The sequence below is a fragment of the Emys orbicularis genome, chromosome 3, assembly GCF_028017835.1.
Source record: "Emys orbicularis isolate rEmyOrb1 chromosome 3, rEmyOrb1.hap1, whole genome shotgun sequence".
Taxonomy (NCBI): domain Eukaryota; kingdom Metazoa; phylum Chordata; order Testudines; family Emydidae; genus Emys; species Emys orbicularis.
In genome coordinates, this window is record NC_088685.1 from 214772506 (window position 1) to 214791113 (window position 18608).

General features: G+C 53.8%; 1 protein-coding gene across 1 annotated transcript in view; it reads right to left on the reverse strand.

The window, feature by feature from the left end:
- MERTK (MER proto-oncogene, tyrosine kinase) overlaps positions 1–18608 on the reverse strand; it is a 65518-nt gene that overhangs the window by 23509 nt on the left and 23401 nt on the right. The window contains exons 7-9 of the mRNA XM_065401508.1: positions 16252–16367; positions 6035–6218; positions 4360–4511 (exon numbers count right to left, since the gene is read on the reverse strand). Of these exons, the coding sequence (XP_065257580.1) occupies positions 4360–4511; positions 6035–6218; positions 16252–16367 (452 nt within the window). The remainder of the gene's footprint in view (positions 1–4359; positions 4512–6034; positions 6219–16251; positions 16368–18608) is intronic.

An 18608-nucleotide genomic window follows, 5' to 3' on the forward strand; every position in this document is an offset into this window, starting at 1 on the left:
ACATCTGCGGACAGTTTCCAAACAGAGTGTGGTCGTGATACAGCAACAACAGGAAAAAAAAAAAAATCGGTGAAGTGCCAGTTCAGCAGGAACCAAATCTGAATTGCCATTAGACAAAAGAACCCTAAAAATGGAAACAAAATGACTATGTTAACATACACACACTTACAGGCCTCCTCGATGTAGGTGCTGCTAAAATAGCTCTGTCCTGTGGAGCAGCACTGAAGAATGCTTGGCCTACAGTTAGGCACGTGACTACAGGGATACTTTCCTGCTCTTTGGCAGCATCCCCAGGTTTCTCCCGCTTTGCTCCATGGCGCCCTGAGGCAAAGGGACGTCTGCCAGGTGGTGTTTGTATTGTTGTGTCTCAGTCAATGCAAAGAACGTCTCCATTCTTTAATCTCTCGTGCAGCTGCACTGTGCCACGCGAGCACTCAGCCCGGAGGAATATTCAACTGGCCGCGTACAGTACATGCAGGAAGTGCAGCCTTCTCAACTGATGAGACACACCCACTGGGTCCGATCCTCTGTCCCCCTTCAGGCTGCCGTAACAGGACAGCCGGAGAGTCCCCTGGCATAGGGAAGTTGCCAGGAGGCATAAAATGGGCACAGCCACCTCTGCAAGATTCTGGCCCTGGCATTTGCGGAGGCGCGTTGGTGGGGGGAGAGGTTTCAGCATAACTTGGCTGCTGGAGAGATCCGTAGGGCTCCATGACTTAGAGCAGTCCGCAGGCTGCTGCCCCAGCTCCGGCATTGGGGCGGGGGAGAGAGGCAGCTCGGCTGGCTCTGACCCGCTGGATTTAATAACCAAGAAAACCTCAGCCCAGAGCTGCCATGTCACAGTAAAAGCTGTAAACAAACAGGGCTGTGTGGGCCCGCCTGCAGGCAGCCAGCTGTTCCCTCGGCCAACAGCCTGTGCCAGGCCAGGGGTCTGCAGATGTGATTTAGCATCTCTCCGCTCCATGGCCCCAGCAAGCACAGTGCTTCAGCACGTACCTAACTTTAAGCACACGATTAATACCACTGGCTTCAATGGGGTACTCACGTGCTTGAAGTGAGTTAGGCACATGCTTACGTACCTTGCCGAATCAGGACTGCTTTTCCATCTCATCTGACCCTTCCCTCTTGGTGCATCGAAGTCCCTGATCCAGAGGCTGGAGGGAAGTGTCCGGACTGACTGAGACTTCATAGTGTTATCCAAATGGTCAAGATTTTCCAGACCGGGTCCTGAATGAAGTTGGGATCCGACACCCACTTTTAGACATCTACCTTGGTGGCTTGATTTGCAAGGTGTTGAGGGTCCTCACATCCATGCCCCAGTTCCGGCCAGCTAGCGGAGGCACCTGACCCCATTGTTTAGGCTGGACAAGAAAGAGGTAAACCAGGGTGTCCTCTGCAGACTGAAAACACCCTCCCCAGGATTCCACCCTCGCCCGCGTAACTGTCTGATGCCTGCTGAATGGACGGCATCCCCAAGTGTAGCCCATGGGGGAGCGGAGGGGTAGCCTGCAGATCCCCTCTGTGGTTGATTGCCGCGAAAAGTGCATCCACTCCTGCTAAGGCATCCGTGCGAGTCAACAGCCCCTCTCCATCGCGGGAGCTGAAGGCAGCCACCAGATTTCTCTCTTCCCAACATTTTACGGCATGCTGCCATTAGAGCAGCCAATGAAGCACATACATAACTCCCCTCCAAGGAGCAGTCAATCGGACTGCTCGCACAAGTCAACGTATGCGGCGAAGGAGGTAGGGTCAGGCCCAAAGCGATTCCGTAGGTCACCTTGAAACTTTGTCATCATCATTTCTTTGAAAAAACGTGCGTTTCACAGCCCATCAACGCCTTCAATGCAATAAAGAAATCACAGTCTCCCCCCTCCCCCGCTAACTGTTACGTGATGTAGTAATGAAAGTGGTCTACTGTTCTCCCCTTGCTTGAGAGCAGGTTGCACATTGCCGGCCAGTGTGGCATTCTGCTGTTACCCACGAGCATCCCACAACAGTACAATCGAGTTGTGCTAGGGACAACTACCCATTTTTCTTACATTAGTCTTGCCGTTTGCCGGGTTGCTGTAGTTGTGTTGGTCCCAGGATATTAGAGAGACAAGGTGGGGGAAGGAATCTCTTCTACTGGACCAACTTCTGTGGGCGACAGCGAATTATTGTTGGTAACGGCCTTTAGGACATAGGCGCTAGGCTGGGAAGGCTGAAATGTTGGCCAAGGCAAGGATTGCTTTGACAGCTTGAGGCGTTGTGGAGGGACACCAGGGACAATGGTTACAAGGCTCGCTTGGGTTTTGACCTGATGTGCGTGTGCCCTGGAAGCCAGCTTGCGAGTACCAACATTTGGATATTTGTTGGGATGTGTATGTAGGAAAAAAGGCCCTGAAATTTGTGTTCTGGGCTGCCTGCATTCTGACCCTGCGGCATTACATGACAGCAACATGATGTTTTGCCCTGCAATGAATGTTGCAAGTAGATGGAACGAATCAACCATAAACCACAAAAATAGTCTTCAGCCCCAATTCTGCAAAGAGCTTTTGTCCTGTCCAGCAAAGTCCCATTCTTAGGCACCTAGCCAAGATTTCCTACAGTCAGAAGCCACTCACCCACTAGCAGAGATTTTATATCTTCCTTTGGCTCAGCAGGTTTTCCACACTGAATGCAGGTCACTGAGGAACAGTAAGCAGCTATGGTGTGTAGTTATCCTGAAGTATAACACCTTTTTTATTGCTTAAAAGTCTTATGTTGAAAATTCACCAATAAATAAATAAATAAAAGTCCCTTCTTCCCATGCTTGTGAGAAGATAAACATGTCAGCATCCTTTTTCAAGTGTTAGTCACAAGATCATAATATTGTTTTCCCGATTTCATTGTGCGTGGGCCATATAGATAGGATAAAAAGGGAACAGAAATCGCAGTGTCTTAGAAAAAGAGTGTGAATCATTTCTTCCACGCAGATTTCAAAAATGTACGCATTCAGCGCCTTTTTGTGTTCTAAATTTCGGATTATTCAGAGGGCAAGAAACAGCCCAGCAAAGTACACAAGTAAGTAGGCAACATCTGGATGGAAACATGTGTCTGGCTTGCCGGCTTCCTTTTGTCTGGCCTATAATGGCTCCATTTGCGTCACATTTGTTACGCAACTCCCTTCATTCCCGTGCAGGGATTTCCCACAATGCAATGGCTCCAAGCTCACGTGTTATTCTGCCCATTATCAGCAGTGACCCAGGAGCAGCCGGACTGCTCGGGCTAGTCTGGCTTGAAGAAGAGGCCAATACCTCTGGGTCTTGAAGGCTTTTGTAACTGGCATTGCTGTAGCCCAGAGAAAACAAGCAACAACAACAACAACAACAAAAGTCAGAATTTTAAACTCAGGATTAGGGCTGGCCGGAAAATAATTCTGTTCCACAAAAAACTGTGAGGCTTCGGAATTTGTTTCCGTTCCAATATGGAGCAAGACTGAGACCTTTGGAAATCTTTCATGAAAATCTGAGAGAGATTTGGAGCAGGGATGTCAACCCTGATCTCCCACTTGCCCAGAGAGTGTCCTCACCACCAGGCTCTTCTGTCTGCTGGGTCCCTCACTTACCCTCCGAAATTCCAGCCTGGATCCGAGAAACTTTCCCTAGGGAAACGGTGTAGAAATCGGTACGTTTCCATGAAAAGTTTCTGTTAGGACGAAAGGGCATTTTCCAACCAAAAAAAGGTTCAATGCATTTTTTTTTGCCCAGTTCTATCCAAGATCCCAATGCTCCCTTCACTCTGCCCTCCAAACGAAGAGACTCCCCTCCTGCATACACCTCGGGAGAGATCCACGGAGTCACACTGGGATAAATCCAACGCAAACGAGATCCGACTTGGAACCCAAGAGCCAGATTCTCCCCAGCCATGTACCTCATAGCCATTTCCATTTGTAAAAGCTACCGAATCCGAATTCCCGCTCCAAACCCTCCAGCACAGGGAAGAGCCCCTCAAAATACTAACACGTCGCATGCAAACAGCATCTTATTTGGTTTTTTTAGAGAAACCCCATAAAGAAGCGATAATGAACACGCTATTTTTCTTGCTTTGCAGTTCCCCTTTAAGACAAGAACCGGCACAACAGCCCTGGCTAATATTCTTAGTTATGAACTGTAACTGTATTAACACACACCACAGAGCCCCACTCTGCCCCAAAGAGTTTATAAACGCTGTGTATGGCTATAGACAGCAGGCAGATACAGACCGATGGGGGACCATCAGGGAACACTGAGAGGACACCTGTGAGCAAGAAAGACAGCGTCATAGCTGCCTGGCCATTGTCGAGATTTTTGTGGCCATCATGTTACATTTAGTTCTTATTGTATTTCTTTTCATACGCACCGTTATCTTTGAGTTCTGCCATGTGTGCTGTAGCCTGTAGCCCTGCAGTTCTCCATGCTTTCGTCCAAGGTGGGGCCTTGCCCATCTGACTTCCAGGGAGGAGCTGGACTCGTTGAAGAGCACTGTGACATTCAGAGGGGGAGTAGATGGGGCTACAAGACACAAACAGAATCACGTACAGAGCTAAGCAAACCAGGCAGATGTGCCCATCAGCAATTCACGTGGATGTGGTGGGGCTCCTGGGTCGCAGAACTGAACTTGGGGCCTTCTGTGTCTCAGAAATGGAGGCCCCAATCCTGCCGTGACTTTGGCGCCCATGCAGAGCTCATGGAAGGATCAAGGCTAATTCTTTAATTAACCCCCTCTCTAAGTCACTCTGTCCAAACAGCCACGTTTTTCAGATTCCCTGAGCACACGCCGGCCAGCCCCGTGGCAGGAGAGCCATACGGAGTGGGCGGCTTTCCAGCCTCTGCGTCTCTCAGGTCTAGCTGCTGCGATAGCTGCCACGCACAGGGGTCAGAAGGCTGTGGGGATGGGCAGGGGAGCGATTGAATAGGAAAATGCACCCCATCTTGAAGCTGCACAGTCTCCTCTTTGGGGGGCCCCGGCACCAGGGCTGGGGGGGCGGAAAAGAGTCCCTGGCTCGCTTCCCCTGCACACTTCCCCACTCCGAGAGCAGGGAGAAGCCAAGACAAAAGCCATATTTCATAACCCCCATGCGACCCATGACCCCACTGTCCCCGTCAGAGTGCCAGCACCGTGACCGTGGTTTAGCTGGGATTTCCTGCAGATAAGATGTGGACCCACAGCCCCTCGTGAGCACTGAAGAGCCGAGCGCATCTTTCCCAAAAGGCTAACTCCGGCCCGGGTGGCTGGGCCGTGTCTCCCTACAAATGCCCCGCAGCGTGAACCGAGACGCTCCTCTTCTACGCAGTAGGCGCTGCTGGCCCAGCATGGCAGCTGCATGGCCCCCATGCACCTGGGTCCCCACAGAGCTGGGACCTCCCTCAGGCCTGAGAGCAAACACTGGGGGTGCCCTGCCCTGCCGGCTGGGCTTTCACAGCCCCAAAGAGCCAGGATCTGCAGTGTCGGGGGCACAGTCAGGTGCTGGCTGGTAGGGGCAGCAAGTACTAAACGGGGGATGCGCTGCTTCTCTCTAAGAGGCCCATCCTGCACCCCGATTCCCATGGAGCAGGAGTGAGTCCAAGCCCAAGCCCAGCCGGCCAAGAGCTGATTCCCCCAGCCCTGTGCCGCTGCAGTCAGGGAGCGCAGAGGGGTGGGACATGCTAGCTGTGTAAGTCACTGCACCGGGGGGGTGGGGGGGGGTGAACAGAGCCCAAATACTCCTCCCAACCATGGCCCCCAGCTCCCCGCAGCCGCCCCCTGCCTGGCCGGACGCTGAGGGCAATGAAGGCAGTGGGGAAGCCACCTCCCCTAGAGCGGGGAAACATGGCAGTGAGGGCCAGCTGGCACATGCACACGCCTGCCTGCACTTCCCAGTGCCAGCGACCACGCCGTGCTGCCTGTGTGCCGGTGAAGGAGCTCCTGGTGACCCATCCCTTGGGCCTCGGCATGGAGCTGTCAGTGCCCTCTCGGCAAACTGAACCCCTCAGCAGAGAGCCCTACGAAGCACAGATGTACAGACCGTCCTCCGTCTTATTTGCTCTTGTCCTACCTCCCTCGGTTGTGCTGGCCAGAGTCCAGGGGCTGAATGAAGACCAGCCGACTTCATTCCTGCAGGAAACACGGATGCTATATTCTGCCAGGGGCTGCAGCTGCTGGACGTGATACCGATGAGGTGGCACAGAGGTGTTCCAGGTCAGAAATGAGCCGTTGTTCAGTGGAGCCGCTTCCCTGAACTTAATTGAAAATCAAACAGGGACACGGATGAGTCAGCAAGAACCTGCCACGCCAGAGGCACGTTAGGAATTTGAAGTCTGTAAACAGGATCCAGAATTCTGTCCTTCCCCCTTCCTCTGCTCTTCCCTCAACGCTCTCTTAACTCTTACTGGGAGGAGACCAGGGGGGAAGTTTCACGGTAGGCAGCAAGGCTGAGACTTTTTACAAACACAGCCTACCATAAGAACGGCCATGCTGGGTCAGACCAATGGTCTATCCAGCCCAGTATCCTGTCTGCCGCCAGTAGCCAGGTGCCCCAGAGTGAATGAACAGAACAGGGAATCATCAAGTGATCCATCCCCTGTCACCCATTCCCAGCTTCTGGCAAACAGAGGCGAGGGACACCCAGAGCACGGGGTTGCATGTGTTCTCATTTCAGAGGAGGACACAAAATATCTATGGTAAAATGCACAACTGCTCTGCTGTGTGCGCCCTGCTTTCAACGGAGGAATAAACATAAAGCGTAACGCAGAGGCAATGACTCGGAAGCCGTCGCTCCTGGTTCTGAATTCCCACTCTAAACGCTCAGCGAGGTTCTATTCCGAGAAACTTCTTTGTTACTGACAAGCCTCCCAAAACTGCACAGACCCTAAACAAAGAGGATTCTGCAGCGTTACGAGGGAAACAAACCACGGAAGGTGGCAGGTCGATGTATTTAACAAGTTGTTTTCCTTGCACTGAATTACTCAGAACCAAAATACACTGTCAGGTGAAAGGCATGACAGGGGATGAAGCAGCCAGTCATAACAAGAACTAGATGCAGTGAGATTAGATGGGAGGCACAGAAAGATCAGCAAAAACAACGAGGAGTCCTTGTGGCACCTTAGAGAAAGTTTATGCCCAAATAAAATTGTTAGTCTCTAAGGTGCCACAAGGTCTCCTCGTTGTTTTTGCTAATACAGACTAACAAACACAGAAAGATCAGGATTTTATCTTGACCCTAAAGGATCTGACTCAGCTGTATTCTGACTTGGACTTTTGGGGTACCGCCTCCGGCTGAACGCCCCTTTGTGAGGTCTGGGATGGACTCTTGCAACAAACCCAAACCTCACACCATATGAAACGTCACCTCTCACTTTGCTCTCCTAAGAGCTGCCCCGTGCTGCTGCTGCAGAACAGAGCATGAAGCCAATGAACACTCTGGAATCTGCTAATGACTTATCCCTTTAGCTGAATTAAAAAGCCCTGCCTTTTACGAGATGGGAAACCTCCCAGTGAAAAGTATCAGGGTTAAAAATGTGAAAAGTCTTCCAGAATTTTTACCTATAGAGCAGACTGTAGAATGCACACAGAGTACCCTAAGCCTTCGTTAGTGCCCAGAGATTAAAACCAGTCTTCAGCTGGGTTCCTGCATGCAAACCAGCATACTACGCATCACGCTTTGCTTCAGAATTCCCATGCCCAGAACTGCAGCTTTTTAAACGGAAGAAGAGTTTAGACGTGTCCGGTCTGAAAGCATGGGCATGGATTTCACCAAAACCACCCCCCGGCCTGGCGCTGCTGTACGGAGAGCCAGCAACGCCGTCAAAACCACACTCGGAAGAGGGACGGATGTTATGCAGTCCTCCACGCACGCTCCACCTTTCCTCCTTTACACGTTCAGCAGAACGAGGTCCTAGTACAGAACAAAATGCTCGCCCAGTATGCAGCACAGCTGGAGTTGTGGGAGGACGTCTGAAAGGCGTAAGAATGAGAGGAACCAGAAGAAGTAATCTAATCAGCAATTAACCAGCAGAAAACTCAAGCTACCCACCAACCTTGCCAACAGTATTGGAGTTGTATCGTCACAAGAACGACCTGGCTCCCCCAGGAGACTATTTCCGAGCTTCAGGCAAGCATGCAATTTCTTCTCTTCCCCACTCTGCTTCAGAGAGAACCACTGAAAGGGAAGGTCCCAACACAGCTGGTCTTTGAGGCCAGGTGCTCCACATAGGTTGTTTCAGGACAGCCAGCAGCACCGGTTTGCATTCAACAAAGAGGGCCACCATGTCTAGTGCTTAGTGCGCAGGACCGGGAGACAAGGGCCCTAGAAATAACAGGAGTACTTGTGGCACCTTAGAGACTAACAAATTTATTAGAGCATAAGCTTTCGTGGGCTACAACCCATCCGAAGAAGTGGGTTGTAGCCCACGAAAGCTTATGCTCTAATAAATTTGTTAGTCTCTAAGGTGCCACAAGTACTCCTGTTATTTTTGCGGATACAGACTAACACGGCTGCTACTCTGAAAAGGGCCCTAGAGTCAGCATTGACACTGGCTCACTATGTGGCCGGGGGGGGGGGGGGGGGCTACATTCATCAGCAGAGATGAGGACAGTTAATGTCGGATTCCCAAACCAGATAGAAATGCAGGGTCAGAAGATCATCAGATGCTGCTAGACGCTTTGACAAGAACGTTTAAAGCAATGATCAAAACCATCTGCTGCTGATGCTGGCTCATTTATTGTCATATAAATACTGTAGTATGTCTCCAGCTGTTGTATCAGCCCAGGGCCGTCCCTAGACATTGTGGTGCCCTTCTCAACCCCTCCCTCTGCGGGTGTGTGTGTGTGTGTGTGTGTGTGTGTGCTGGCCCCAGGCCTCTGCGGAGGGTGGGGGAGCTGCGCCCAAGGTCTGGGGGAGGCAGGAGCGAAACCGCCCCCCAGCACGAGCCAGCGGAGCGGGTTGGGGCCCGGTGATTGCAGGGCGGGCCCGACCCTGCACTCACGGGGCGGCGGGAAGTGGAGTGACCTGGCCCCAGCCCGCTCCGCTCTGCTCCCCTGGCTCCCAGCCTTGGGACTTGGGGGGAGGGGGGAACCGCCCCCCAGCACTCACCGGCGGCGCGGCTGGGAGCCGGTGGAGCGGGCTGGGTCGCTCCACTTCCCGCCACCCGGTGAGTGCAGGACGCGCCCGACCCCTGCTGCAGTCCCCGGAGACATAGCTCAGGGGAAGGGGTGGAGTGGGGGGGGAGGCGGAGCAGGGGCAGAGGCTTTGGGGAAGGGGTGCAGTGAGGGTGAGGCTGAGGTGGAGCAAGGGTGGGAAGAGGCAGGGCGGGGGTGGAGCAGGGGCTATGCGGAAGGGGTGGAGTGTGCGCGGGGTGGGTACAGGGGCAGTTTTCCTGGCCGGCTCAGCCGGCTGGGGGAAATCAGGCCGGCCGCTGGAGCAGCACGCAGCTGCGTAGGGCACCAGGAAATTTGGGGCAACTGATGGTGCCCTACGCAGCTGCGTAGTTTGCGTATGGGTGTGGACGGCCTGTCTCAGTCCTACACAGTCAAATGTGCTATGAAGAGCCAAAGGGGCAAAAGAAAGCCATCCTGCTCAGCCCTGCAGTCTTTTGAACCCGTCAGCACCGGTTGTGATGGGCCCGATTCCCAGGGGCGCCGCGTGCCCTCAGCCCTCGCTGGCTTTGTCCAATCAGCCCCTCCGGAAGTCGGGCCCTTTACTGTTCGATCACAGTGAGAGTCAAGCGAGGAGGCGACAGAGAGAAACATGATCTTTGAAAAGCACCTGCATGACAACAAGTCAGATCTTTTTTAAGTAGATGGCAGGGCGAGGAAAGCACATCCCCTGAGACACCCGGACTCCAGACACTGACACCCAATTCTCTGAATATTCTGGGGGAAACCCTGCATCACACAGCATCTTCCCTCAGAGCGCTATCCCTGCAGTGACGTTACCATTAGCTTCCTGCAGACTGCTCACCGGGGGCCCCCTCAGTACTGGTCAAGGTGACACACGGCACTTTCCAGGGACTCACCGCTAAAAGGGGGTTGTGGGATGTGATTTACACCATCTTGTTCAGCGGTGAACACGGACTAAATCGAGAGGGCCCAGCGCTGCCTTTGATACACGTCCGTAACTCCTACTGACCTCAACAGGAGGTGGCCGTGCATGTCTGAGGGTAGAATTTGGTTCACAAAATCCTAAGCAAAACCTTAGCAATATTCCTCCAAATAAGGCTGAGATACGTATATCTAGAACGTACGATCAGCGACCAAACATGCAAATGGATTCCTAAAATGCAGGTGGACTGGTCACGATTATGAATTCTAAATCCACCTGAGTCTTGTCGATTCTTTCCAGAGAGGGGCCGTCAGACCCGGCTCATTCGGAACTGGAACGCAGGGCTCAGTTCCTGCTAGCTGGGGCAAGGAAAGCACCCGTTATTGTCACCGACAGGGTCAAAAACGAACTACACATTTGGCAAGACGGCATCACCTGCGCCAGGCTGAACAGCGAAGGAGGTGCGAGTACAGTGGTTGAGTCACCGCAGTCGTTCTTGCCAGGAATCACATCTTGTTTTCTGATTTAAAAGGCTATTTCCTAGTGACGGGTCATGTAAATTAAGTCACAGGAAATTCTTTGTCCCTCCACCCTACTTCCTGAGCTGTAGTAAGAATGGAACGTTAAAAGCTGCGCTCACATTATACTGTATCGCGTCCCCAGAGACCTTTCACTTTCACCAGCTCTCATACAGAGGGGGTTATGAAGTGTCGGCGGAGGAGTCATTCAGATCCGACACCGTGGACGTGACTGAGGGCAAATGGAAGGAAGCTGGGTCTTACTCACTATTTTTATTTTGTACATTGTTCAACATTTTAATTCATCCACAGGCCAGGTGCTCTCAGAGCCGTGACTCCTGGGGGCGCAATGGAATGCTAAAGATGTCGCCTGACCCCGCTCGGATTCTGTCCAAGCCCCAGGCTAGAGCCGAGCGTACTCCCTCAGTCGTGCCGGGTGACTTTTAAAACGCAGATTTTAGCCACCACAATGCGTTTAAACCAAAGGACATTTTTCCTGAAAAAGAGGCAACCTTTGAAATGAGCGTCCTAAGCTGTATGCACCTGACTGAAGGGGTTAATAACGATGGGACATTCTGAATAAGCCACGGCACAGAGTGTCGTTTAGTTATGTACCACCCGGCATTTCCCTCAGCAAATCAGTATTCAATAAAACTAGCTATTATTCCGATGAAGAAAAAAATGAACCCCTTATAAACCATAACGAAATCACCAAACAGCAGAAAAAGGACTGGGCCCTGGAACGCCCCCTGCCTTCCCAGGTTAGAGCTACATGTGAGCCGCTTGCAGGAATGACCCCAAAGCGCCTATAAAGAAATGAATATCGTCACTCACTCAATCATTTATCAGGAAGCCAACTTCCTTCGGATGGCCAGCAGAGTGCTGAGAGTGGAGAGGTGTCCTATATCGTTAAATCCGCCTGGGGGCGCTTTGAAAGCTTTATTTTGCTTTTGACCTGCTTTATCGGCTTATCAAACGGGACAGATATTAACACAACATAAACCTTTTATGGCTTCTAAACCACTGCAGTGGAAAAGCTGTAGCTGCCAGGTTGGATTCTCCCCACGGCAGGGGGAGTGCCCCGCCAGTGGCCAGGACCCTGCTTTAAAAGCGCCATTCTTCCCGTCAGTCCAGACTCCAGCAGCAGTAGTGTTGCCTTGAGGCGAGCTGGGCTCTGAGTAGGATCTGTGACCATTTCAGACTCAAACATCCAGCATCGCCTTGTGAGCATCTGTCCGGGCGTCAGACAGTTACTGGCGCCAACGCTCTCCCTCTGCCCAGCGTCCCACCCACACAGCTGAGCTGGAGGCTGGGACCATTCGTAGTGAGGGGAGGCCTCTTCCCCTGCTCGTCACCGAATGGCTCTGCCCCCCCGCCCCCCCCCCACAGGTGCTACTGAAGCCCGGAGGCTGCAGCAGCCTCCAGAGGCCCCACGGTGCAATGCAGACAGGCCATGCAGCAGGAAAGCTACTCACACTGTCTAGCCCCCGTGATGGGGGTGTAGGAGGGAGTGCATACCGGGCACCGCCCTGGCGCGGCATCTTGGCACATCACAGCTGAGCCCTGTGCCACGCAGGGATCTACTAATCCCCGGGGAGCACAACCACACTGGTGGGGCTTCCAGGAAACCCTGCACGGCAGCAGAGGACAGGACAGGATGAATCATTTCATTCCCCCGCATGGAATTCAACTGCTGCGGGTGACATCTGAGCCAGCAGCCAGATGCCCACGAGGCACCAATGAACGTCCGCCAGCCAGAGAGCAGCTTGGCCACAGGAGGGGCCATCTTCTCAGACCTTTCCGGGGAAGCTGGCAGGAGCACAGGGAGTGTCGCTGTACTGCACCCACAAGCTCGGGATCACCTCTCCAGACGCGGCTGTAACCCAGTCACCGCGCTAGGCGAGTGTCACCACGCTAGGCCACCTGCTTTCACAGCGAACTCCCTGGTTTTGACGGAACAGCAGGAGACCCTGATCCGGGGGTAAAATCCCACCGCACTGGTATCTCTTGACTAAACTAAACGGTGATCATGCAACCGTCACGGTGGAATCAGTAACCAGCCAGTGCCTGCCCTCCCGTAACACTGTTCAGTGGCTCGCCATTTCTAAGCCCTGAATGCTGCCCACGCTGGGACGATTCACCCAGCACTGCACAGATCCCATGGAGCTCTTCCCCCAGGGAGGCGGGTAACTCCCCTCCAGTAACTGGAAGAGTCCACACAGCAGGGGTCTCTCAATTCCTATTCCAATCCCTCTCTGGCTCGCTGAGGTCTGTCTGCCTCTCCGCCCAGGTAAGCGGCGCTAGCTGGGAGCAGCCCAGCGGAGGGCTTGTGATTCAGACACACACAGAACTCTCAGAGCGGCACAATTCTCTGGCCCCTCTTGTTCTCCAGGGGATGCAGTTGGCTGCAGTGTTTTACAGGGCGGAGCTTAAATCCCCATGCTGGCCGGTGTGCATGGGGAGGTGGCCCCGTTCCCATCCGGAGAGCTCTGTACCTAGCCGTTGCTCCAAGGGCATTTTTCCGTTAGACTCAGACTGCCGGTCTTCAACAGACCCTGCCTTGAAGCTGCATGCAGTGATTGCACATCTGGGAGAATACCCCACCATTAACCTTTCCCTCTTATCCCTGCACTGGGAGATCTGGAACCAGGACCCTGCCACCCTGACCTACCATCTTCCCTCGGCTTGGAAGTTAGTGCGGCAGAGGCGCCGACTTCTAATGGGGCTGGTGGGTGCCTCTGCCCCCGGCCCCACCCCAACTCCACCCCTGCCCCATCCCCATTCCAACCCCTTCCCCAAAGTCCCCACCCCAACTCCGCCACCTCCCTGCCCCTATTCGTCTCCTTCCCCAAATCCCTGCCCCCAGGGCCGGCTCCAGGGTTTTGGCCGCCCCAAGCAGCCAAAACAAAACAAAAACAAACAAAAAAAAAGCCGCGATCGCGATCTGCGGCGGCAATTCGGCGGGAGGTCCTTCACTCCCAGGCGGAGTGAGGGACCGTCCGCTGAATTGCCACCGAATACCTGGACGTGCCACCCCTCTCCGGAGCGGCCGCCCCAAGCACCTGCTTGAGAAGCTGGTGCCTGGAGCCGGCCCTGCCTGCCCCGCCTCTTCCCCTGAGCGCGCCACATTCCCGCTCCTCCCCCCTCCCTCCTGGAGCTTTCTACAGCTGTTTGGCGGCGGCAAGCGCTGGGTGGTAGGCAGAGGAGCGGGGACGCGGCACACTCAGAGGAGGCGGAGGAGGAGGAGGTGAGGTGGGGCGGGGCAGGAGCTTGGCTGCCGGTGGGTGCAGAGCACCCACTAATTTTTCCCTGTGGTTAAAATTTTTTCCCACAGAGTCGGCGCCTATGAGTGCATGTAACTGTAACCAACCCTGTCCTAAGCACCATTCCATTACTGCTACAACGCAAGCTAAACAAGCTCTGAAAATACAGTGACTAAGATCTATACTAAATATCTTGCAGGCCTCTCACAACTGATTTAACCAAATAACAATTGCAGAATTACTAACTGTGGTATGTCACCTATCGCTTAAATCAGCCTCTGTACCAGATGACTGGACGGTAGCTAATGTGATGCCGATTTTTAAAAAAGGCTCTTGAAGCGATCCTGGCAATTACAGGCTGGTAAGCCTAACTTTTAGCACCAGGCACACTGGCTGAAACAACAGTAAAGAACAAAATTATCAGACACATCGATGGACACGATATGGTGGAGAAGAGTTAACACAGCTTTTGGAAAGGGAAATCACAACTCAGCCATCTATTAGAATTCTTTGATGGTGTCCACAAGTGTGGATATAGTGGACTTGTACTTCTGACAAGGTCCCACAGCAAAGACTCTTCAGTAAAGTAAGGAGTCGTGGGATAAGAGGGAAGGTTCCTCTCATGGAGCAGTAAGTGGTTAAAAGACAGGAAACAAAGGGTAGGAATAAATGGTAAGTTTTCACAATGCAGAGAGGTAAATAGTGATGTCCCCCAGGGATCTGTAGTAAGACCAGTGCTGTTCAACATATTCATAAATGATCTGGAAAAAGGGGTAAACAGTGAGATGGCAAAGTTTGCAGCTGATACAAAATTACTAAAATACTTAAGTCCAAAGCTGGTTGTGAAGAATTACAAAAGGATTTCTCAAAACTGGGTGATTGGGCAACAAAATGGCTGATGAAATTTAATGTTCATAAATGCAAAGTGATGCACATTGGAAAACAATCTCAACTATACATACAAAATGATGGGGTCTAAATTAGCTGTTACCACTCAAGAAAGAGATTTGGAGTCATTGGGGATAATTCTCTGAAAACGTCCAATCAATGTGCAGCAGCAGTCAAAAAAGCTAACAATGTTAGGAACCATTAGGACAGGGATAGATAAGACAGACAGAAAATATCATAATGCCACTATCTAAATCCATGGTACGCCCTCACCTGGAATACTGCATGCAGTTCTGGTCGCCCCATCTCAAAACAGATATAGTAGAATTGAAAAGGGTACAGAAAAGGGCAACAAAAATGATTAGGGGTATGGAACACCTTCTATATAAGGAAAGATTGAAAAGACTGGGACTGTTCAGCTTAGGAAAAAGACAACTAAGGGGGGATATGATAGAGGTCTATAAAATCATGCCTGGGGTGGAGAAAGTGAATAGGGAAGTGTTATTTACTCCTTAACCTAACACAAGAACAAGGGGTCTCTCAGTGAAATAGGCAGCAGGTTTAAAACAAACAAGGAAATACTTCTTCATACAATGCACAGACAACCTGTGGAACTCACTGCCATGAGATGTTGCAAAGGTCAAAAGTATAACTGGGTTCAAAAAGAACTAGGTAAGTTCATGGAGGATCGGTCCATCAATGGCTATTAGCCAAAATAGTTAGGGATGCTACCCATGCTCTGGGTGTCCCTAAACCTCTGACTGCCAGAAGTTGGGAGTGTATGACAGGGGAAGGATCACTCGATAGCTGCCCTGTTCTGTTAATTCCCTCTGAAGCACCTGGCACTGTCAGAAGACAGGACACTGGCTTAGATGGACTATGGGTCTGACCCAGCATGGCCGTTCTTATCATCTTAACTGAAACATGCGCTAAATCTTCCAAAACAGCAGAGGGGAGGGAGGGAGGGAGAGCTAATCCCTCCCTCCCTCCTACCTCCCAGGGGAGAGGTGATCAAGCACCCTGAAGGCAGCTTAAAACCTGTTTTTTCTTCTTCCTCCAGGATGCAAATCTGAGACGCCCCCAACTCCGAGATGCCCCCAACTCCAGCGCCCACAGGGGAGCTGGCACTGCCCATTGCCCGGCTGCAGGTGTCTGGCCAGCAGGGACCTCATGGCTTTGACACCCTGACCCCATGAGGGTCTTGACCCTTCTGGGACCCCAGACCACCAGCCCAGCAAGAGACGAGCAATGTGCAGATGGCACATGGCCTGCCAGCTGCTCCGCGCAGACAAGACCCGTGTCTTTCGGCTGGTCCGGCAGGGCCTCCCCACCCGCAGATGGAACAGGAGCCTGTGTTCTTATTTCTCGAACACGGAGACGGCCCGAATCTCCTCTCTCTTCCACCAGCATTGACCAAGTGATCTACCCGAGCGGCAATGCGGCTATCCCTGGCTTAGGCTGGTGCATGTGCAAGGAGCGACAGGCCTAGCCTGGCCTGCAGCCTCCTTGCCAGCACCACGCCGCAGCAAACACAAGTGGCTCGAAGCACGATGCCAAGGCTTACCTGGAGGCGGCAGTTGTGCAGAGGCGAATAGCCATCGAAGCCCGGCACCCAGGACACCATGAGGCTGTGCGCTGTTCTATTCAGGACACGCACTTCGGCCGGCGCGGCTGGAGTTCCTACATGAGAAAGCCAGCCCCGGTCAGCTCGAACGCGGGTGAACACAACGCAGGCTCCCAGCCGGCTGCGGTGTGAAAACGCGCATGTGCAAGCTTTGTAGGAGAAACACCTGAACGCTGAACTCAGCGCTGTGGAGGCGGCAGAAGCCCCCCCAAGAGAAATAAGCTGGCCCGTCCCAGGGCTGTGTTGGGCCAAGGGGAGCAGCACTCCCCGGTGGAAGGCAGATTCAAGCAGTGGCCTGACAGAGGGGTGGGGAGCAATGGCTTGTGGGGGTCCCCAGGGCTGGGAGCTTGCCTGGAACCTGCACATAGGGCACTTCCAGTGCGCACCGGCAGCGTCTCCACGGAGTAACTGCTGTGCTGCAGGTGAGTGCGCTTTAGAAATCACCCCTGTGCTGTGCGTGGCTGCCCCGTGCAGACAAGACCTAGGGCCGTGCTCATCTCTGCAGCACGGGCGTGAGCTCGGGCGTGCTCAGACCCCGCAGCGTGTGCTCAGTGCGAGAGCTTCAAATGGGCGTCACTGATTTCACACGCCGTGCTCTGTCCCGTCGCCCCGGAGAGCTGCACTCCCTGGCCAAGGATCACCTGTCCCTGGCCGCTGCCCACTCTGAACTGCAGGACACAGCTGGGTTGAGCCGAGCGCTGGTCAGAACCCCGGGCAGACAGCTATCGGCAGAGCGCTGGCTGGAGCCCCGAGTCGGGAGTCTGGCTGCTGCGGGCTGGGCAGACGTACCCTCGGTGACAGTCGGAAACGTGTCTCCTTTCACGGGCCCGGCGCTCAGAAGTGGGTGACTGGATGGTCTGAGGGGGCAGGGGTGCCAAAGGGGTTAAGGGAAGGCTTTCTCAGAGGAGGGGGACACAGTGCTGTGTGTGAAGGCCGGGAGAAAGCAGCCTGCTGAGGGAGTGGGGGGTTGGGAGGGGGATGCAGCAGACCGCTGACCTCCTCCTGAGCCCATCCCAGCTGCCCTGGAGATGCTACGCCCGGTGGGAGGGACAGGTCAGAGGCAAAGCGCAGGGCTCACCATTATGTTTATGTAACAATACACAGCGTCAGCTTGCTGCTGTGTACGGGTGCCTCCCAAGTGCCAACAGTGAGCAGCGGCCTGGGAACAGCGCCTGCCCATGCTTTAAGCGTCCCCCGAGGGGCCACGTTACCCGACAGAAGAAACGAGGCCTCTGACCGTCCATGCGGGCTACCTGCTCCCTGCACTCTCCCCTTCCCCGGCCTCCGGGACAGGTGCTGCAGGCTGGGCCCTGTTCCTGCCAGCCTGGGTGCTGCTGCCATCTGGGGCCAGGATATGGCACCCTGAGGTGCTGGGACGGGGGGAATGACTTTCCAGAGCCTGCAGCACCATCCCTCGCAGGAAGTCGAACACCAAATGGGTGAGTTAGTCAGGTGCCCCCCTTTACAGCCCTAATTTATGGGGCAGACTTAAAAATAGAGGCCATCCGGGCACTCTTCTTCGAGGTACTCGGCCAGGCAGCCGAGCCCGATCGTGTGTGTGTGGGGGGGGAGGGCAGTACCAAGAGCTCAGCCAGGCTGCTGGGAAAGCCCTAAGAGAGTGACTGTGGCTGTTCGCAGCCCTCTGGGTCAGATCAGGGCAGCTGGCCGGGACGAGAGAAACCCAGCTCCGCAGGCTGGGGTGGGAGCGGGGACTCGTTCAGGAGCACTGGACACAAACTCCATGTGGAAACCAGAACGCAACAGACCGTCTTCACCTTTCCTGGAGCCGTCTGCACACGCTCTGCATCCGTGAACTGAAACCCGTGCTCTGCCTCGGCTGGGAGCGCGTGGGCTCAGGGAAAACGCTCCCTTGGCCGCCAGGGCGACTCCGGCTTGGGAATTTCAGGAATTCCCATCCCTTCCGATGGAAACACGGAGGCTGGCTCAGACCACGAAGGAAGGAAGGGAGGGAATGCCACAGCCCTTCTGAAACTCCCCTCGGTTTGACAGCTCTGTTTACAAGCGAGCTCTCGGGTGCTTCCTCCCCCAGTCACAGCCCTGCAGACGCCCAGCTTTCCAGCTAGCAGAATCCCAGCAGGGGACCCTTGCAGCTATAATCGCCAGGGGGCTTTGTTGTTGCAGTGGCCAGCAAGGGAGGGAAGGCAGCATGCCCTGCTGTGGAGGGGAGAGACTCAGACCAAAGCACAGACACGCTGTGCCTCCATCCAACTCTCAGTGCCTTAGGATTTATGGGGTTTGGTGCATCTTGTCCTCTGGGGTAGGGGCAATACCTGCTC